At 29.5% G+C, this 22483-nt stretch overlaps 2 protein-coding genes across 4 annotated transcripts; one reads left to right on the top strand and one right to left on the bottom strand.

Annotated features, from left to right (window-relative positions):
- Nucleotides 1–1668: 1668 nt before the first annotated feature.
- Nucleotides 1669–3780, bottom strand: LOC101514167 (CCG-binding protein 1). Its single transcript, XM_004505116.4, has 3 exons — nucleotides 3509–3780; nucleotides 3265–3338; nucleotides 1669–2229 (listed from the first exon to the last, which is right to left on the bottom strand). The coding sequence occupies exons 1-3, from the start codon at nucleotides 3729–3731 to the stop codon at nucleotides 1918–1920; spliced, it is 609 nt and encodes a 202-aa protein (XP_004505173.1). The 5' UTR covers nucleotides 3732–3780; the 3' UTR covers nucleotides 1669–1917.
- A 7474-nt stretch (nucleotides 3781–11254) lies between these two features.
- On the top strand, nucleotides 11255–22483 carry LOC101513187 (uncharacterized). 3 transcript variants are annotated; one of them, XM_073370098.1, is made up of 15 exons: nucleotides 11262–11615; nucleotides 12311–12618; nucleotides 12706–12883; nucleotides 12976–13115; nucleotides 14446–15298; nucleotides 15701–15801; nucleotides 16168–16312; nucleotides 16413–16481; nucleotides 16608–16653; nucleotides 18060–18529; nucleotides 19459–19538; nucleotides 20246–20381; nucleotides 20714–20906; nucleotides 21771–21853; nucleotides 21989–22483. In XM_073370098.1, exons 1-15 carry the CDS (start codon nucleotides 11550–11552, stop codon nucleotides 22109–22111), a joined length of 2991 nt encoding a protein of 996 aa, XP_073226199.1. In that variant the 5' UTR covers nucleotides 11262–11549; the 3' UTR covers nucleotides 22112–22483. The 3 variants fall into 3 exon arrangements, 2 of the variants coding, with proteins under 2 accessions (XP_073226199.1, XP_004505169.1); XM_004505112.4 differs by having other exon boundaries at nucleotides 12216–12618; XR_012163582.1 differs by lacking the exons at nucleotides 19459–19538; nucleotides 21771–21853; nucleotides 21989–22483 and having other exon boundaries at nucleotides 11255–11615; nucleotides 12216–12618; nucleotides 20714–20855.

The raw sequence follows: 22483 nt of genomic DNA, 5'->3' as shown, positions 1-22483 counted from the left end.
AATTTAATATTATTTTGAATAAATGGTTTTTCAAATAAATAAATTATTTATGTTTTTGTTTTCTTGAATAATCAACTATTTTAAAGTCATTTTCAATTAATTGTTTAGTTTAATTATTTCAATTTAATATTATTTTGAATAAATGGTTTTTCAAATAAATAAATTATTTATGTTTTTGTTTTCTTGAATAATCAACTATTTTAAAGTCATTTTCAATTAATTGTTTAGTTTAATTATTTCAATTTAATATTATTTTGAAAAAATGGTTCTTCAAATAAAAAAATTATTTATGTTTTTGTTTTCTTGAATAATCAACTATTTTGTGTAGTTTTGTATTATTTTTTTGCATTTATGCAGTGTTAAATTTTGATGAAAAAATAATAAAATACTTGTGCAATTTTTAATAGTTACACACATATTATACTTCTATATTAAGTAGTTAACTATAAAACGTATAACACGATTAATGTCATCCACTTTTCAATCAACACTATTATACTTAATATACTTTATAACGCTCGCACTTTTCAATAAATCAAATCAAGAAGTAATCTAATAAGTTGCAACTGTCAAATTGATAGACTAGTTAGCATTTAGTAGATATGGCAATTGGTAGGGTTTGGGTAGGGTACTATAGTACCCGTCCTCATACCTGCAATTTAAAAAAATATCTATACCCGTACCCTCTTGGGTATCAACTTTAATACCCGTACCCTTACCATCTGGATACTTAAGTGCCCGTACCCATACTCGTTACCTACATTTTAACTATAAAAAATCGATAAATAAATGACATTATTGTAATTAAATTTAAAAATTATTCAAATATCTTAAATCCAATCATAAAATATTATAAACCAAAATATTTTCTAACTCAAAATATTTCAAATGAACACTTGTTACAATACACATTTAAATATTTATAATAATATTTTGTGAAATTGCAAGTCATACGACAATATTATCTGAGATAATTGATACAAAGTTGCAAGTATAATTATAAAGTCACGATTAATAAGATATAACTATTAGTTATAAAATCACAATTATTTACTATTTATCATAATCAGATTCTTAAAATTTTTACAAATGTTTATGTTTCAATTATAAATATTGTAATGGTCCAATGATATTAATAGATGTTAAAACATAAAAAGAAAATAATTAATTAAACTAAACACTAATATAATAAATAACTAAATAAATAAATAATATATTTATATAAGTGCGGGGCGGGATGGATACTATAGTACTCGTACCCGCACCCATACCCGCTTAATTTTGCGGGTAATTATCTGTCTCATGCCCAAACCCATTATGTGGATTTTTACCCTACCCATTGTGGGTTTTTTTTTGCGGGTACCCACTGGATATGGGTCTAATTGCCATCTCTATCTCTAGGCAAAACAAATTAATCACTACAGAGCAAAGACAAAATACCTAACCGAATGAGATAGAGAACAAACAACAAAACAAACAAACTGGTGCGAAAATCCCTAAGCAACTAAAAGGGCTACCAAGTGGAAAGATGGAAGCTCTTACAACTTCAATGAAAGGCCAACTGAGCGATAATATTTGACTCTTTTAAATTGACTTTAATACCTCCTCAAACATTAATCTTCGCAGTCACACATGATTGATTCATCCAAAAATAAATCAACTTTATAATTGCAAAAAAAAATAAAATTACGCGATATATTTAAAAAAACCACAATTTACATCCATTTCGATCAGATCCTATACTCACTGAAATTACACAAGATGGGAATTATGAAAGGCAGTCACCAAAATAAATAAAAATTTACATGCATTCCATTCATATGGAATGTATAGCCGCCAGCCTACTTACTAAAACATTCACACCATTAATCCTTCTCTATAAAAAAAAGGAATAAGTAAGGAAAAGGTTACTAATCATCAATCTGTTTCATGATCTGGTACTTCAGAATACCATGCAGGGGACCTTCCCATGGTTCTAAGAAGTCTGGTATATGATGAATCAGGCATTTTTGCTTGCTCCTCTTCCTTCATCTCATCAGCAGATTTTGGCAATCCATCTGGTCTAGGACAAAGTTTATGTTCTTCCTCTGATTTTATTTCTTTGGTTAAATTGAAATCATTCTTCTTCAATTTGTGCATTAGTGCAATTCCATGCAAACATCCTATTAAGGATTTTACTCCACCAATCTCAAGAATTAGCCTCTCTATCTCTGCTTTTGGTGACTCCTTCTGTACAAATTGCCGGGAAGAATAGAATAGTTAGTGACTGTTCATTAATATCTAAGCATAATTAAGGTACAAAAGATTTCTTTTTTGTGTTTTCTCCACACAAAAAAACATAGGTTGTGGTCTTGAAAATCAAGTCAGTCAAGTGTTTATAAGAAAATTTGTTTGTAATTGAAGGTTTGTACCATATGACAATGTATTCTCGTAAAACATGTCACACATGCAAAATGAACCAAAAATCAAAGAGTTAAGAGGCAACTTAGTATCTAAAATCGGACATTTGGTCTCTAAAATTAACAAAATTCACAATGACTCTTGAAAATAAAAATCCTCAATAACATTAGTCTTTTTGGTAAATTGGCCAATCTAAGAATACTAATATCATTAATTATTATTTTTAAGAAAATAGAAGATGCATAGTCAATTTAAAATTATTTTACACTGACATCCAAATATTTTATGTTTTGTCAAATCACAAAGGTATTTTGAAATTAGTTGCATGATAAGGATAACATGGTTGTTTTTTATTATAGATGAAAGTGTCAGTGCATAAAAAATTAAACTAATTTAATAAAGCTTAAAATTGAAGGGTTACAAAATGTTTGTTGTTTGTGTGTGTGGATTTCTCTCTTTGGGTGTATATCATGTGAACTACATTAGCATGATTATGCTTTATTAATATATTTTTTGCCTCTTCAAACAAAGCAACCTTAATGTTTTTACTTTTTTTTTTATTCAGTTTAAATTTTAAAAGAGCCAAATCTATCTTCCTATTTTCACCTATGGTAACAAAAGGAAATCTCGTGGAGTTGTATTTTATCTACCTATCATTCTTTTTGAGTATTTTAAAAATAGAATGCTCAACAAAGCTGTACTTTCGGAATCTTTAAAAGGCAAAAAAACACTAAACAAAACACACAGGCAGAAAATCAGGGAAAACGCCATATCTTTCAACGAATTGTGCATCTCAAAGAAGCAAAGAAATTAGATAAAAAATAACTACACAAAACAAGAGGAAGATAAAAAAATAAAACATACTTCAAGATCTTTCAGCTCAAAATAAGCCTGCCAGCAACTATAAGATTCATCACCCTCAAGTGTTGAACAATAATCTGCCACAAAAAAAAAAATCGTAAGTGAAAATGAAATTATGAAAATATATAAATTAATAGATCAAAATAAGATTATTAATAAAAACAAATAAAAGGGGTATTAATAACCGTTATAAAGTTGTGAAATTTGAGAAAAAGAAGCGATGGAATCAAGAAAAAACGCAACGCACCAGAGAGTTCTTTCTCAGATTTTTGAATCAAAGGAGGGTCTTTAGCGAGTCTTTCAAACTTGGTTCGGGTAAAAGGTTGAAGTTTAGGGATGAAAGAGTTGTTTTTAGAGGAAGAACAAAGAATGGAAGAAGCGAGTTTGGTTGAATAGGTTCGGTTGCGATGAAGATCGTGGTTGTCGAGAAAGAGAGGAGAAGAAGAAGGAGGAAGTAGTGTTGAATTCATGGTACGGTGTTTTTGTTGTTCTGTAAAGAAAGATAATGCCGTTAAATATTGCTAAATTTGTTGGGGATTTCTCTATTTGGATAAGGATGATATTTTCTAAGATATTTTTATTGGTATATATCTGCCAACCATCGCTGCACTTAGAAAATTAAATCTTCATTATCCTTTTTTTTTTAATGCATTTTATAAAACAGGGGGCCACAGCCCTCTTTTTCACTAATAAATAAAATAGGTTAAATATTAATATCTTTAGTTCTCTCTCTCTAGGGTGGTGGTCAAATTAAATAGGCGTTTGGGTGTATCCAAATACTTTGTTAGTATTCTCCACTTGGTTTTAAAATTATTTATTTATTACTGGAAACTCTGTTTAAAAATAATATGAAATTCTAACAATGGTTGATAATATATTTTTAAATTATAAATTAATAGTTATTTTTATTTTTATTTTTATGTTTGAGACGATAATTTATTTAGTGTTGTTTTAATAAGTTGAATTTTAATTTTTAAGGGACGCATTTGTTTTTATTTTATTTTAATATTTGATTGAGTTATTGTCTAAATTGTCATTTGAAAAGGATAGAAAAAATATAAAATATAGAAAATAAGTTAATAAATTTTTAATTTATTTAAAAATTAATATTCTTGTGTGAGGATGAATTTATATAACTAATATCTAAATCACGGAAGTATAAACTTACAAATTAAAAAGATTCTTTTTTAAAGCACAGTATTAAAACTCTCAAATTAGAGGTGTTCTTAAATTCGTTTAGCTTGAGTTTTGGTTTTAAATTATCTTAAATTTAGAGATAATGTGTGACTTTTTAACTTGAATTTTGGTCTATTATGACTCTCAAGTGAGTTTAACTTGAATTAATTTACTTTATTCCTACTCTTAATTTTTAAGTATGTCAATCAATGACAATGGGTTGGTCTGAGTCATATGGGACTCATACCTCTTCTGCAAATGGTCAAATATTTTATATTCAAATCTTACAGATAAAAGATTGATTGAAAGAGGAAAAAAATTTACCTTGACGTGTCTAATGAGTTTCTCAATGGAGATTAATTACAAATAAATAACATATATATTTTCGCACCTATAATATAGTTATATTTACTTTTTTTTTATTAAAAACAAGTATAAAAAATTGAAAGCAGCAAGATTTGGAATTGCATTTAGTTCCAAAGACGTTGTGTGTGAAGAATTATATTAGAATACAAGTTGATTGTAGTCAGCGTCTAACTGCAATACAATCAAACAAATATGAATTGTTTAATAGTTTAAATTTCAAATTTCAAATCTTAAATTTGAGGTTTAATTACAATTTTAGTTCTTTTGTTTTTAGCAATTTACATAAATGGTTCTCTTATTTTAAAAGTCGACAGTTTTAGTCTTTTTATCATATTTTTAAATTAAAAAAATATAAATTTAATAGATTTCTATGACGTGATATACAATTTTATTTTATAAAAACATCTAGATGCATTAATTATTCATATATTATTAATTAAATTAAAAATAAATAAAAAATTTGAAGTTGAAAGCTAAATTTCTATTGCATTTTATTCAAATTTGTTGAATGTTAATCATTTTACATTATCGTATCATATATCACGTTATTCAAAATATTTCACATCATCATTCTTTTAGTTAAAAAATCAAAAGAAGAGATCAAAACTGTCGATTTTTAAAATTAATAAACTAATTTTATAAATTAATAAAAATATAGAGACTAAAATTATAATTAAATTTAAATTTAAAAATAATTAAAATATAATTTTAAATTTTGATGGGACAAATTGGACACTTGAGACTTAGTGAGTGAGTGCATTGCAAATTCAAATTAATGATATTACGATTGATTGGTGTTTGTCTTTTTGGTAAAGTGGGACCATGTTGTGGTCGAGTTTAGTAGGGATTGGGTTGATGACTTGATTGGAGCCAAGGGGGAGAATAGTCTCAAAACGTGGAACCGAATCATTTACCATTGGGTGGTGTAATGCTTTGCCAGAAACGGTGTGCGGCTGCGCAAATGGGACCAACTTCTTAACTAGTTTTCTTTTATTTTGGATTTTTTTAATCATATGTTTTAATTAAAATTAAATATAATTTTAGTCATTTATTTTATTTAAAATAAATTTAGTTTTCTTATCAATTAATTTTTTTTTTTATGATATAGCACTAAAATGATATTTGTAAGTTGAATAAAATATTTTTTATATCATATTCCTATTATTAATTTTATTTATAAACTTATAAAATACTCGCACGAATCGCACATATTTGTATCTTTTTTATATTATTTTATCCTTTGTTATAATTTAAAAAAAATTAAAAATAAAGCTTTAAATTAAAAAACGATTGAAATAGTTTATCTTAAAAATATCATTTTAAAAGTATTTCATGTATTTGTTACAACTTTTTTTAGATAATGAATTTTTAAAAAATAATTAAAATAAAAAGTTATTTTAAGAAATTTATCATGAAAATTATTTTTAAAATATATCTTTTTTAAAAAAGTAATTTTTATCATATAAAATATCTAATAATAAATATCTAAATTATTGAATAATAAAAATTACTTTTTTTATTGATAACAAACGAATGTAAAATAATTTATACTATTTTTAAGAAAATTATTATAAAATTCATTTTTTTAATATAAAATCAAAGTTACGTTTTAAGTTTTTTAAACAAACGTGCTCAAAATTTTCTTTATTGTGAGATAGAGAAAATCATTTAATAAAATCAGTTAATAAAGTTAAATTTATTATTTTGATTAGGTGTTACACGTATAATTTTAATATTGAGAAATGTTATGTTATTGTTGTTTTTTTTTTAAATGAAGTGTTAGAGGTTAGATTAAGTCGCCGTTCAAACGCAAAAAAAATGGGTTGTGACAACAAAAGCAATACAAAGATTAATTTCTTCAATTTAAATAGAATCAACTAATACTAACATAAACTTATCTAGAGATCGATCATTAACATTGTCGGCTCTTCTCACACGAGAAACTAAAAGCAAGGAAAATAAACTAATACTTTAACAATCATTAATCATCAAGCCAAGCTAAAAGGTACCATCGATAGATGATTTCAAAGTGTTTACCAGATTAAGAGAATCAACCTCCAGCACGATATTGTAAAAACCCATATCATGAGCAAATTGAATTACTAATTGAAATCCACAAACTTCAACAACATTAGCACAAGACCAAACATCAAAGTTTCAAGTAGCAGCCGCTAAGACAAGACCTTATGAATTTTTAACAATAGATCTCATAACTATTTGTTGTTATTTTGTCTAGACACATCAATGTCTAATTGAAGGAATATGATGAGGGGAGGACTTCAAGCAGATAGAGAAGACTTTCATAAAATAAAATAAAAAAACAATTGAGATTATTTTAAACAGATTTTCAAGCATATTAAATTACATGCTTTGAAAAATGTTATACAATGTCTTAAAAATGAATATTTTGACAAATAGTAAGTTAAATGTAAATCTAATATTTTTAAAGAGTAAGTAAAGACTTTGTAAAGTATAACTCGATTTAACTTAATTCTATATTCTAAAAATACAATGTCTTAAAAATGAATATTTTGACAAATAGTAAGTTAAATGCAAATCTAATATTTTTAAAGAGTAAGTAAAGATTTTGTAAAGTATAACTCGATCTAACTTAATTCTATATTCTAAAAATAGTACTCTATAATCCGTTTACTTTGCATCCACACATCAACATACATTATAAAAGTTTAAATGCACTTTTGTCTCATTTATTTTGTACAAAATAAACTTTTAGTCCCCTCATTCATAAAATCGATCTTGGTCTCCCTATTAATTATTTAAACTTTATCGTAGTTTTGGTCCATTTATTTGAGCTAAATCACAAAAGTAATCATCTGCCATTTTTTGTGACACAACATTTTTATCAATGACATAACATTTAGTTGACATTTGTGATTTAGATAAAATATTTTCCATTTCATAACTGTTGTAATTAGTTTTATTTATATATTAAAATATTAAAAGTCAATTTATTTTATTTTATTTTATTTATGTATTAAAATATTTAAAATTTATTTAACTTTTTTTTAATAATTTAAAATGTTTATATCAAATATTTAAAATTTATTTAACTTTTTTTTAATAATTTAAAATGTTTATATCAAATATTTAAAATTTTATTTGTTTTACTTTTCATATTTTAAAATATATTTTTAATATTTAAAATAATTAAATTTTGATATTATTTAATATTTATTTTATTTAAATATTAAATATTAAAAGTAAATTAATTTTATTTTAATTATAAATGAAAATGTTTATAATTAAAATTTGAAATTTAAAATTAAAACATTTAAGAAAAATAAACAATAAATAAATATATAAATAAAATAAGTAATATATTAAATATTTATTTATTTTGATATATAAATAAAATAAATATATAAAATAAAATATATAGCTACACATAAATTGAAAATACTTTTATTAATATTATAATATATAAATTAGATAAACAATAAAATTAATTATAACAATAATGACGTATACATTACTTTATCAAAGTCACTTATGCTATCATAAAAAAAATGGTATGGACAAAAAATTTAAAGAAATAGTTAATAGAGACTAAAAAATTAATTTAAAAAAAGTGATTAAAAATTTATTTTTGATAAAATAAAAAAACCAAAAATGTATTTAAGTCTATTATAAAATTATAATCAATGAATTTCATCTATCTCTTGCATTGCAGTGAAATATTTATTTTCTCATTATGAATTATTTTTATGTTGTAGACCTACGGTCCACATTTTTCTTTGATAATGAAAATAGAGGATGCAATATAAGAAAATTTATCTGATATTAATTTATCAAAGTATGCCAACTAACATTCTATTGCTAACATATAGAAATTACACAGATTCATAATTTGATGGGTAATATTTTATAATTTGAATTAGATATATTTGAATGAATTTTTAATTGAATCACTATCATAAAAACTTATTTTACTATTTATTATTTTTCATATAAAGGAGGAGTAAAAAAACCCATAAATAAAAAGATAAGAAATCAACTAAACGAATAATATAGACCCGCAATATATATGTAAAGGTTACTTGATGCAATACCAAACGGGTGCTCATAAATCACCAAAGAACACTTCAAGTGACAACCCACCATTATCCATGAAGGCTAATATATCAATTAGCAGAACTATTAACTTTCCTAAAATGTTAGTCTTCACCCCCCAACACTTCATCTCATAATTATCTAATCTGAATGATAATCAATTACAATCATTAAATCTATATGCAATTCCACCGTACAAAAATCCTTGCTAATCAGAGTCACTGATTAAGCAAGCACTCCACAAAATCCAACAAATGTAAGTAGAAACTTCTCCAATAAACTTTAAAAAACCACCTAACTAACAACCATATTTTCTTTGAATTACAATTTCACGTCTATTCAAAATGAAATCTCTAATACCAACACCACTAATATTAAGTCAGATCCACATTTAATATATTTTCACAACCTTTATCCTCAAAGTTTATTGAGAAATTGAGGATTGAAATTTTTGAATTTAAAATAATATGGACATAAATATTGATGCTATTTGGAAGTATATTTGAGCGAATATTTTTTGTTTTGGTTTAAGGAAGAAAATGTTCATCATCTTTATATAGATTTCTTTATTTTTAATTAAAAAAATATTTAATAAATTAATAAAATTATTAACCATAATCTTACGTGGTTTGTCATATAAGTATTTTTGAGTTAAAAAAATTATGGACTTAATATTGATGCTATTTGAAAGTATATTTTAATGGATGTTATTATTATTATTATTATTATTATTATTATTATTATTATCTGGTTTAAAGAAAAAGATGACGAAGATTTTCATCATTTTTTTTGGATTTCTTTATTTTATTAAAAAAATATTATTTAGTAAAAGAATAAAAATAGTATAAACAAAATAATATTATTAACCATAATTTTATGTGCCTTAAATTTAAGAAAATATAAAAAGAAATTGATTTATACTTATTTTAAAAGATAGATAACAAAAATAAGGTCATGTATTATAATAAAATAAGATAAATATGGTCAAATATAATTTTATCTATTTTTTTCTCAACAAATTCAACATATTAGGTAAAACCACACGTTTTTAACTTAATTTAAAGTTTGCAACAAATTCTATATCATTTTATTGTGTTAAATTAGTACGTTTCACGCTAAATTATTTTTTTATATTTTAAAATATCAATAGTATTAGATTAAATTTATGATTACTAATAATTTTATTCGGCCATTCAACAAAAATAAATTACATGTCCACGTCATAAAAGTAATATATAATATTTACATTAAATAAGATTTTTATAATAACTAACTCATCAAAATTAACAAGATCGTTTTTATATTTTATCTAAGATAACAATACCTTTCTTGACTGTTGTAAACGACTGTCTACTTTGAACGCTGAGTGACCAACTCTTCTTTATGATCTGTAACCAAAAGTAAACTAAATATGTATTAATTGAGTTTTAAAAAATTGCCACTTGAGTTTGGCACCATCAATTTAAAAGTTTAGTTTAGTCCAAATAATTTATCAGCGATTTTGGTGGTTTTCAAAATTTACACACTAACAATAAAAGTTTTATTTTTTTAACAGAATACTAATGAAAGTTAAATCAACTTTAAAGATAAGCTAAATAGTATTTGTATTATTTAATTTAATTTTAGTTAATATTTTTTTATTTTATTTAGTACTTTATTTTAATTTTAAGTGATAATTTAATTTGTTATGTTTTAAAATATCAATAATATTATCATTTTTTTTATAAAATTTAAAAAATTGATCAAAATTTTCAAACAAAATCCATAAAATTAATTATCATATTTAATATAATACAAATTTTATCAAATTCATAACTCAAATATTCAAATAACTCATATTTTCATCTCCAATAAAATCAAATTCATCAAATAAATAATGAAAATATTAATTTATTTAGATTTAAGTTATGAATTTGATAAAATTTGCATTATATTGAAGATGATAATTAACTTTATGAGTTTTGTTTGAAAATTTTGATGAATTTTTATAAAAAAAATAATAATATTGTTGACATTTTAAAACATAAAAGACTAAATTATCATTTAAAATTAAAATAAAGAATTAAATAAATAAAAAACTAAAACGTTAATTGAAATTAAATTAAGAGACCGCATATGTTATTTAACTTTAAAAATAAATTAATTAAAAAAATAAATTATAATTTAAAAGTTTAAATTAAACTAAAAAAGTAATTACTAGTTTTGTCCAAAGTAAAATACTAATGTTTACTATATATGATTTATAAAAAAGAGAAGAATATATATATATATATATATATATATATATATATATATTTATTATGTGTATATTATTCTTAAGAAATAGCGGTGTTGGTGAAATTATACGAAAGAAAATTGAACATATTACATGTCACGCACGTTACCATTATCATTATTATTATCGTCACCACCTCACCCCCTCCAATTCGAATTCAACTTTGGTCGTGTTGGACTGGCGTAAAGAAAGAAAGAGGACCAACTCATAGCCCACGAAGAATATTCTTCGATAATCAAATTCCAGTTTTTACTGTTTCTTTCTTCCAAAACCACCGAAGCAAAACAAGAGCAGTAGACCTAGAACAATGATTTCAAACGCTGTTGTTTGATTCCGTTCCGACGTGGCTGTTAATTTATTCCAACAATGAAGCCCATCGAGAGTTTCAATGATCTGATCCATGAGGCCAAGCTTCGCACTCTCTGGTGGGCCCTCTCTATTTTTGCCGTTACTTATTTCCTCACCAGTAAGTCTTTCTCTTTCTTTTCATTTGATTTTTTCACTATGTACTATTTTATTGTTATAATCATCATTCCTAATTTCTTTATCACTCTTATAAATTTGATCTATTTTGTTTGCTCACTCTTTATTACTGCTAGGTGTTACTTTAAGTTCATTGCCAATACTCATGAATATGAAATTCCTTAGATGCATTGAACTTACTCTGATTGTTTAGTTTGGACTATTCTGGTTTTATTTTAAAAGATGTAAACTACTCTAGAGAGAGAATTTTAGAGTTATGAAATGTTCTATTTCTGAATTGTTGCTGTGATTACAATTGAGGGTGATCTATTTATAGATTCACCAAAGGACAAAGGGATCTAACTAACTTTAGTTAGTTAGTTACATGGGGAATTATAGTATAGGTGTGGTGTAACATAAGCTCTCATGAGCCGGAGTAAACCTACTCCTTTAATAGTTATGTTTGACTTCAAAATCAAATGCAGTGTTTCTGTCTTTGTTTAAAAGGAAACAATGAAGTTTTGATAGTGTTTGTGGTTCAATTGGTGCGTTTTTCCCCCCCTTTGTACTCATGTTTTGTGTCATGATTATGTGTGTCTCACAGATACAAGTAAATCGATGTGGATGAATGTACCAATGTCCATTCTATTTGTTTGTGCTCTGCGCATTCTTGTAAATAATGTGGAGTTTCGTTGGAAGGTTAAACGGCCTAGATCAAATACATATCTATCTCATTTGGAGAAAAAGCAGTTGTCTTTGAATGATCCTCGTCTCTCCAGTGCGCCTTCCCAGACAAAGTGGAAGAGGAAAATTGATTCTCCTGTTGTGGAGGATGCAATGGGTGATTTCATTGATAAGATTTTGAAGGATTTCGTGGTTGATTTATGGTACTCGGAAATTACTCCGGATAGGGAGTTCCCCGAGCAGATACGTGCAATAATCATGGATGTTCTTGCTGAAATATCAGCAAGGGTTAAAGATATAAACCTTGTTGACTTGTTGACTAGGTATGTTGTTTTTCCTTTCCTATAATTTATGCTAAAGAGAAAGTATTATGAAAACTACTAACTGTCTTCTGATTCATTTATATTCAGGGATTTAGTTGATTTAATAGGCGATCACTTGGAACTTTTCAGAAGAAATCAAGCTTTTATAGGTGTCGATGTTATGAAAACATTATCTTCAGAGGAGAGGGATGACAGATTGAAATTCCATTTGTTGAACTCTAAGGAGCTTCATCCAGCACTAATATCTCCTGAGAGTGAGTACAAGGTGTGAGTGGATCAGTGGAGTGTTCCGATGTTATATATGTTTCTTTCCAGAATTATTTCTTTTATCTTATATGATGAATGCTGTTTTTGTAGGTTCTTCAGAGGCTAATGAGTGCACTTTTAGCTACGGTACTGAAACAAAGAGAAGCGCAGTGTCCCGTGATTCGCTCAATATCTCGGGAGCTTTTGACTTGCTTGGTGATGCAGCCTATTATGAATTTGGCAAGTCCTGGGTATGTTGTTGCATCATATTCAAGATTTGAGTACAGTCTTTTAAGTTGTGTTATTTTATAGGGATCAGGCATTTTTACCTTGTTAAAAACATGTTTAGGGCCCACTTGGTTAAGTAGGTAGAAAGTGGGACTATACAAAAAAGAGGGAAGAATGAATTTTCAAACATTGTTATGGCTCAGAGTAAAGAATATACTTTATTGTCCACCTCGTATTTATGTTATGTCTTTGTCAAACAAGTCCATAGTGATTCTATTCTGTTTGGGCTGTTTTTTTTTTGTTTATTTAAAGTTGTGGAATTAAAACTATGAAACTAGAAAAAGTGTGAGGACATTGATGATAATCTTGGAGGTTGAGAGGTGAAAGGGCAGCTACTAGAACAGTAGCAAGTTTCATATATTTTGAACGTTAAAGCATAGTGCAAGGGGAAATCATTACGGGATTTAGAGTGTTAGTAAGTTGAGTGGTGGGTAGTCCAGCGGCTCATGCAAAATACTGAAAAAAAAAAATATAAGAAGCTGTAACTTAATAATACGTTTTATGGAATACGTATGAGATGTGCTGATCCTAATCACCGTGTTTCCATTTTGAAACAATGATTTAGTTTTTTTCCCATCTATCATTCCCTCCTATTCCATAATGCATAGGTATGGGTACGGTACCGAGTGTGAGATACAATATTTTGAAAAAATTTAAGGTATGGGTATGGGCTCTTCACCATTTTACAAGTATTCATGCTTCAAAGCTCCCGTTTCATCAAAAACCAATTCCTTAACTTTAAGGTTTATATTTAGGTTTAAAAGAGTAAATCGTATTGTTTAATTGAAACATCATTAACTAACTATCTCATAAAAGTTTAAGCTGTTAGGTGAGGACACTTGAATGCTTTTATTCTATATATATGTCTAACATGCCCCCTCATGCAATAGCTCTTTGAGCTTGCAGAGTGGATAATGCATAGGTCATAGGTGCACCTACACCTATCTTGTGCTGAAATTCAACTTTTTATTGATTGAATGAATGAATGGTGATGGCAAGGATCAATCTCTAGACCACTTGGCCATAGATGCTCCTATACCATGTTGTGAACCAATTATACCAAAAGGTTATGCTATTTGGTGAAGAAATGTGGATGATTTTATGCAATTGTTGAAAACGTTTTAATACAGAAACTTATCAAGGTAGAGCATTTGCTTCGTGACATAAAAAAGAAACTTATCATATTGGTCATCTATGAAATGGGAAAATTGGGTTAACTTTTTTCAACTTTGTTACTTTTAGTTTTTGCAACTTACTTGTAATGAAATATGCATGTCTTTTTGTTTTTATCAGGTTTATAAATGAACTGATTGAATCCCTTCTACTTCTCCTCAACGATGATGGTAAAAAGTGGATGGCTGGTGATCAGTCGACTAATGCAGCAAGTCATCATCACGGTCATTCTGTAGCTACTGGGGGGAGACATGACAATCTCACAGCCTCTAACAAGCATCCATCTTTAAATCAAGGAACCGACATGATATTGGCTAAAATGAGTGACCCGGTAGAGACATCATCACAATATAACGCACTCCATCAAGAATCTTCAGAGGCCAAGCCTGCTGATTGGGCACGAATGTTGGAGGTTGCAACTCAGAGGAGAACTGAAATTCTTATGCCTGAGAATCTCGAGAACATGTGGGCAAAAGGAAGGAATTACAAAAGGAAAGAGAACAAAATTGTCAAAACTGGATTTCAGGATCTTCCAACTAAGAGTCCTGCTACCGACAGTTCACTGCCTTATCAAAAAATGGCCCAGGAAACATTAGCGAGTAAACGTGGAAAGTATGAAGCTGCAGAAGGGAAGTCTTCTCCACCTTCAGATCCGCTACAAAGAGTTGCTATTACAAATAGTTCAGAATCTTCTCATATCCATGACAAGAAATTATCTTTTGAGGGAGAGCTTGGAATTGATAAAGTGAAAGAGGGTACAAAGGGCTCTTCTTCTGAAGGGTATAAAAGTTCACTAAAGAGGTCTAACAGTGCTTCTGCCTTGGGAATCCAACCTAATAAAGAAGGTGGTTCCATTATTTCAGAGTTTTACAACCCGGAATTTGAGAGGCACAGTGAAGGATTTCGGGGAAAGAGTTCTTCTGATATGATAATTAGAAAAGAGGGGCAATTAGTTCCAAAGCTCAGGTGTCGGGTATGCACTTTTGGCTTTAATTGTTTTGAGATATAGTATTCTATAAAGCACATTGATTTAGAATCTATTTGTTTTACTTGTATACCCTTTTTCTATACATAAGAATAGATGCCATTTCTGATAAAATATTTCAATGTGAATACTTGTTGATTGTTGTGTTTGTCTTCTTCTGATATGATAATTAGAAAAGAGGGGCAATTAGTTCCAAAGCTCAGGTGTCGGGTATGCACTTTTGGCTTTAATTGTTTTGAGATATAGTATTCTATAAAGCACATTGATTTAGAATCTATTTGTTTTACTTGTATACCCTTTTTCTATACATAAGAATAGATGCCATTTCTGATAAAATATTTCAATGTGAATACTTGTTGATTGTTGTGTTTGTCTACTTAAACATTGCAGGTTATGGGAGCATATTTTGAGAAAATTGGGTCTGCATGTTTTGCTGTCTACTCAATTGCAGTGACTGATGCACAAAATAGAACTTGGTTTGTGAAAAGAAGGTTTACTTCTTTCTTACATTTTTATAGAAATGAGAGTGCACAAATTATATTTGTTTAGAATTTGAAATTTTACTAATAATTTGATTTGAACTGGGTTTATACAAGGCTGTAAATAAAATGCCAGGGTCACTGAGTTGTATTTTCTTGTCTTATCTTTCTCTTTCCCCAATTTTGAGTTTAAGTTGCTCTTTTGTATAGAATAAATAGATTCAAATCTCGAAATTGATTGTTCCATCTTTATCTCTGTACTCTGACTTTATCATAGATGACTTAAACTGCTCCATTATACAAAATAAATACGATAAAGTCTTACCATCTTTATCTGTGTGCTTTGACTTTACCATAATATATTTTGGTGGTATACAGATACAGGAATTTTGAGAGGTTGCATCGACAACTTAAAGATATTCCAAATTACACATTACATTTGCCTCCTAAAAGAATATTTTCCTCAAGCACTGATGATGCTTTTGTACATCAACGATGCATTCAGCTTGATAAATATCTCCAGGTATTTTATTCCTTGTTGCAAAAATATACATTTAAATAGATAGTTTCCTTGCTGTAGTTTTTAATTAGGTATTTGGTTAAATTATGCTGTCTTACTTCAGGATCTCCTATCAATAGCTAATGTTGCTGAACAACATGAAGTATGGGACTTTTTTAGTGTTTCTTCAAAGGTGTGTATCTGTTTAATGTTTCTTATCATTACTTTTGATGAGTTACCTTTGATTAACCTCTCTTAGTAATTTTTGGGCGTGAAAAATGACAATCTAACAAACTGTTGTTTTGTTTTATTCTCAAAGAACTACTCTTTTGGGAAACCTTCTTCAGTGATGAAGACCTTGGCAGGTATCCAGTTCTTAGTTTTAACATTTTGGTTTTATGTCATAAAGTTTAAGAACTCAGCTGTAGCTATTCTATGTATGGTGGCCTCTCTTGTCAATCTTCTCAGTTAATAGAATGTTTGATTGGTTATTCTATCTTTTGTACTTTTGAAATCATAAAAAAGCCTAGTTACCATTAAAATATGATGAAAAGAAAGATTGAATAGAAGTGGGAGAAAAAGCTTCATGCTATGCCATTCTAGTATGCTTTTTCTCTGTTTTTTGAGGATTCAGTCCCATAAGGTATCAACTTTTCTGTCGTTGTTGTGGGTAGGCTGAGCAAAATATAAGAGTCCAGGCAACTACTTTTTTGTTTTGTTCTATGATGTATTGTATGTGTTGAGTTCAAGTGTGAGTGATTAAGTCTCTTGTGAATCCTGAAGTATTTGGTCCGTTGTTGCTCCCGCGCTCCCCCAAACTCCCCAATAAGTGGTATCAGAGTCATGGTTCAACTTGGTGGGGGAGCGAGAGTGAGATCTTAGGGTGGATCAAGTATAGTGATGTAGGTGACCCACAGTTGAGGGGGAGATTGTTGGAATTCAAGTGTGGATAATTAGTCCCACATCGATTAAGAATTGAGGAAATGTTGGATATATAAGAGAGAGGTGACCCATATACCTATTGCCTTAAGGTGGGTGGAGATGGGGTGTTAAGGTCTCTTTAGGTGGAGACTTGCTCTCGCTCCCTAGGATCCACATCTTATCTCAAAAGAGACTTTGACACCACATCTCAACCCAAAATATTAAAGCAATGGGTATATGGTCACCTATCTTATATATCCAACATTTACCACGTTCACAGTCGATGTGAGACTTAACCAATCACACTTGAATCCAACAATCTCCTTTTTGAAGTGTGAGCCTCTCACATTCTATACTTGTACCGCTATTATTACCAATGGAACACACCTCTTGACTACACCCCTAGAAAGACTTTCTATACAAGGATCCAATACCAAGATCCACTCTTGCTCCTCCACTGAGCTGAACCATAGCTCTGATACCACTTGTTGGGGAGTCCGGAGGAGCGTGGAAGCAACAACGAGCCAAATGTTCCAGGATCCACAAAAGACTTTGACACCAGATTCATAGTCGATGTGAGACTTAACCACTCACACTTAGAAACTGTTTAGCACATAGAGCTTTTTCTTTCATTTTCTTTGTAATATATGAACTGGATTGCTACATGTACCTATTTATAAGAAGATTAAGTATTTACTACTTGTTTATTCAAAATCAGTTTTCTTTGTTTATAAATCAAATATTTATTTTTTAATTTAAATTTGTAAAGGTTTTCTAAATGTAGAGGTTTTTTCCTTTCGGTTCTATGTACTGATTCCAAACACAATGTTTGAATGTCTTAAATCTACAGTCAATGTAGATGATGCTGTGGATGATATTGTACGACAGTTCAAGGGGGTTTCAGGTGGCTTACTGCGAAAAGTTGGTGGATCACCAACCCTCATCAATGAAGGAGCTTCTACATCTACAACATTGTACTTGCCCTGGAATGCAGATGAATTGGATAAAAGTACCTCAAGGCAGAGTACTACAGCAAGTGTGTTAAGTTCTGACACTGAGGAAGGTGATAGGAACAGTAATTTAGGCCATGATACTATTGATAGAGAAGAAGTACAAGGTAATGAAGGGCAATCCGAGAATGCTTTGATCTTGAAGGGTTATCCATCACTGGTAACAGATGATACTGAAGAGTCCAGCAACTTGGAATTTGATAGAAAGCGTGATCTGTCGGTGGAAGCTAGGGTTAGCAATGATGTTCCAGCTACAAATTTTGTTCTTAGTAATGATAATTTGGGGGATCCTGTTGGAGTGCCACCCGAGGTATGTGTTGTCTGCTGAGCTTGCTTTTCTAATTTACACTTTGCATTTCGTTTAACTGTTGATTGAGAAACTTGGTTCTCTGCTCCGTAACTTAGTTGCTGGTCATTTTTTCTGGACTTGATTGCCGCATGCTTTGTCAAGCTAGGAATGTCATTTATAACAGAGCCATAATGAAAACCGGACAACATTAATACTTTATACGTCCATTGCCCTATTATATTCCTTTATGAAAAAAATAGCTCCAAATAAAATGAGCAAAGAATCTGCACTTTTCCAAGTTTATTCATTAGCATGCTAAAAACTTGGTTCATTTTCTTGCATGAGCTGCTGTGTTGTCCATCAGATGTATCCACCAAATTTGAAGAAGCTGAACTATAATGGGACATCCTAACTTTCATAGAATTGTTCTGGTCTTTTTTTGTGTTAACCCTCCGGTTCGTAGGGGAAAGGGACACTAATGTTCGGTTGTAAGACAATTAAAGTCTGACAAAAGATTGTTCCAGTTAAAGTTTGAACTCAGATTCTTCAGAACGATACGTCTTTCACTGAAACTCATTAACCACTTGGTTACTTGTTTTGGTCTTTAAAACTCTATTATCCCTAATGTTTGCGAAATGCTCGGGTGGGAAGTTGTTTCCAAAAACTTATTTTATCTTCATGAATCAAAAAACGAGAAGCATGGGGCAAACATATCGGTGTTCAGGAAACATGCTTGGTGGTGTACTGGAGCCCCTCATTTCCCCCTTCTATCCAAAGGGAAAGAATAGTGATTTGAGAACCTGGAGAAAACAGGAATGGAGTTTTACTTGGGGATTTCACATGATTTTTTTGGAACTTTGCATTCCTTTTTTCTTCATTTTTTTAATGAGAACTCTTTTTGGGTTTAATATACATTTTATGAACATTAATAAGCTTGATATTTTTTGCAGTGGACCCCACCTAATGTTAGTGTCCCTCTTTTGAATTTAGTTGACAAGATATTTCAGCTTAAGAAAAGAGGTTGGATAAGGTATACTACTCTATCTGATCATTCTGTAATATTCAAATCAGTAACTGCTAGAAACAATGCCCAACTCTATATTGTCTAATTTTTATTTTTATTTTTATACCAATTTGCAGAACCTTCCTTTGGTGTTGCTCTTTTAAATATATTTTTAGCGTGCAAGTTGTCTTAATGAATAATGTAATTTTCCATGTTGTTATAGACAAGACTCATTCCTAGACTTGCATTGCATCCAACAACTCATGATTTTAGAATGACTGGTCCTTTTAATATGGTATTATACCTTCACGCTGAAGTGAGTTAGAGTTTTATGCTTGCACCTCTTATTCTTAAATTTAAACTTAAATTTTAGCTCAAGATAGTGATGATTGATCAATCTATGCTTTGTCTATTCTTCAAGCTATATTTTGTGTGTATGAGGTGGTGCTGTAGATTTTCTTGGTTGATAGGGTGTACTATTTTGAATTTTATTTTCAATCTGATGTTAAAAAAGAGTCTAGATAGCATTTACCAAGGAGTAGAAATTAATTTCATTTTATTCTCAACTACATATATGCCAATAACCATCAGTAGGTTTCAACATTCTTATGCTGTTTTATATTTTGTTAATTTTAGGTTAAGTGGATTTGACTACACAATACGTGTCGTGACGCCATAGATTTTATTTCCTGGATTCAAAAGTAACTAATATCACTGTTTTTACTATTTTGCAGAAGACAGGTCTTTTGGATGTCAAAACAGATATTACAGTTGGTGATGGAAGATGCTATTGATGATTGGCTCCAGAGGCAGATTCATTGGCTTCGGAGAGAAGACACTGTTGCACAAGGGATTCGGTGGGTCCAAGATGTAAGGATTTTCAAACATCTTTTACTGGGACATTGTATGCCAACTCAGATGAATGGAGCTTTTTATGCAAATTAATAGAGTAAACTAGGTTACCTGATTATCAATAGCCTGTGTTTTTTATATTTTCTGTTCGGTGCAAAGAAAATTGAATTGCTTATTTTCTGGTCTTTCTTGTATGAGTCAAAGATTACTGGTGAGGGATAAACTGTTTCCTTAAATTTACAGTTACCTCTTCTTGAACTTGAATGGAATCATCACTGTACAAAAATGAAAAAATTATGTTATAACATTCGCTTGTGCTTATGTTTCATGTTGTGTGGCCATGTTTTCAGGTCCTTTGGCCTGGTGGTACGTTCTTTTTGAGAGTAGGGACACCTCAGATAACAAATGGTGGCAGTAATCAAAAGCCTTCTCAGACAATGGGAGAATCCGGGGGGCACAACATCATGAAGCATGAATCTGGGTCGTTTGAGCAACAGCTTGAGGCTGCTCGTAGAGAAAGTGACATCAAGAAACTGCTGTTTGGTTAGTTTTATTTTATGTATGATTAATTTGAGATCGGTTGTTACTGGATATATTCTCCCAATTTTGAAACTTCATTTTTAGTTTTCGAACCAGTATATTTTGTTATTTTCTTTGAAGTTGAGTCTGTGAATGTATAAAAATACCCTGTTAAATTTCTGACTCGTTTGCACGGACACCTCACGGTTTATATGTCATGGTCATGCCCCATGTTTTTCTTGTTGGTAGTTACTCTTTTTACAAATTGATTGTAAAAAAGTAGTGTGATAAGTTGTCATAGGTTCAAATTGTTTAATCTAGTTATTACTTCATAGTGATGAAAATGAATACATTTATATAATGCTAATCTCAATAAGATAATTTAGAAATTAAGATAATCTTAAAAAATTTCAATGTTACTCTGTGCTGTTATATTGAGTGAGTGACAGCTAAACCTCACATATTCTTGTGTATTTATCAAATGGCACCAACTTTTCCATAATTAATATAACTAGACCACAAGGAGTGTGTTAGTGTAATTGCAAGTTTGCAATAATTGGAACTAGATGTGGAAGTTGAGCAAACTTTCAGTTCATTCGATGACTTATGGAGCACAATTTCTGCAACCATAAAAAATATGAAAGGAAATTTTATTTATAATCACTGATTAGTTCAAATTCACGATTTATCTACACTTTAGATTCTCTTGAAGATGTTTTCTGGTGAACTTAATGTGATAGTTGCCGAAGAAGGTCTTTGAATGTTACAGTATTTTGAAGTTTCTTTGCATGCTTTAGAATCTTGTGAGGGTTGAAATATAGCAGTTCTATTCTTGCATATTTTATATCCTCAGACTTTGACATATGAAGTTGTCTCCCTTTTCATCAGACGGAGCTCCAACAACTTTAGTCAGCTTAATCGGGCATAAGCAATACAGACGTTGTGCGAGGGATATATATTACTTCAGTCAGGTTAAATATCTACTCCATTGCTATATTGCTTTATTCACTTGGTGCAAACTTCTTTTTTATGTTTGCATTAGTTTTTGGTGTCTGCTTGAAATGTTTTCTGCAAAACTAACAATTCTCTGTCTTATTGCTTTTTAGTCTACTATATGTGTGAAGCAACTTGCCTATGCAATTCTGGAACTTCTACTTGTCACCATATTTCCTGAGATGAGGAATGTTGTGTTGAGTATTCATCATGAGAATGTTCATCAACCATCATGAGAATATGAATGCCTGTCTATGTTGTTGTACATGAAATTGGGAAGACCATGTTTTGGTTGTTTGGTGCCATAGGTGCAAGAACAAGAGGCACGGCCGATGATTTGGGAAATTGGCGATTGGATTTGCATCTCTTTCTAATTGTATAAAACTTAGATGTAGGGTTTGTACAGCAACAATCAAGTTGTGTCACTATGTTTTCTCAAGGCATATATATACCCCATTTCCATGGGGATTTTGTATTTGTTACAAATAGGTTGGAGAATTGCATCTAGTGAATATTCTTTATTCGTTAGTTATTGGGTTTTGAGGCTCTTTTGCTTAACTTGGTGTTGCTCAATAGTTACTATATACTAATGTTTTCAATTTTGAGTA

The sequence above is a fragment of the Cicer arietinum genome, chromosome 6, assembly GCF_000331145.2.
Source record: "Cicer arietinum cultivar CDC Frontier isolate Library 1 chromosome 6, Cicar.CDCFrontier_v2.0, whole genome shotgun sequence".
Taxonomy (NCBI): Eukaryota; Viridiplantae; Streptophyta; class Magnoliopsida; order Fabales; family Fabaceae; genus Cicer; species Cicer arietinum.
Note: the sequence above shows the minus strand (reverse complement) of the source record. Positions and strands in the feature narration are given on the sequence as shown.

Coding starts and splice junctions, on each gene's coding strand:
- LOC101514167 (XM_004505116.4), bottom strand. CDS start 3,731: ATGAATTCAACACTACTTCCTCCTTCTTCTTCTCCTCTCTTTCTCGAC. Junction 3,339..3,508: donor ATCTGAGAAAGAACTCTCTG/GTGCGTTGCGTT, acceptor TTTTTGTGGCAG/ATTATTGTTCAACACTTGAG. Junction 2,230..3,264: donor TTGAGCTGAAAGATCTTGAA/GTATGTTTTATT, acceptor CAATTTGTACAG/AAGGAGTCACCAAAAGCAGA.
- LOC101513187 (XM_004505112.4), top strand. CDS start 11,516: ATGAAGCCCATCGAGAGTTTCAATGATCTGATCCATGAGGCCAAGCTT. Junction 20,382..20,713: donor GGATTCGGTGGGTCCAAGAT/GTAAGGATTTTC, acceptor CCATGTTTTCAG/GTCCTTTGGCCTGGTGGTAC. Junction 20,907..21,770: donor CATCAAGAAACTGCTGTTTG/GTTAGTTTTATT, acceptor CCTTTTCATCAG/ACGGAGCTCCAACAACTTTA.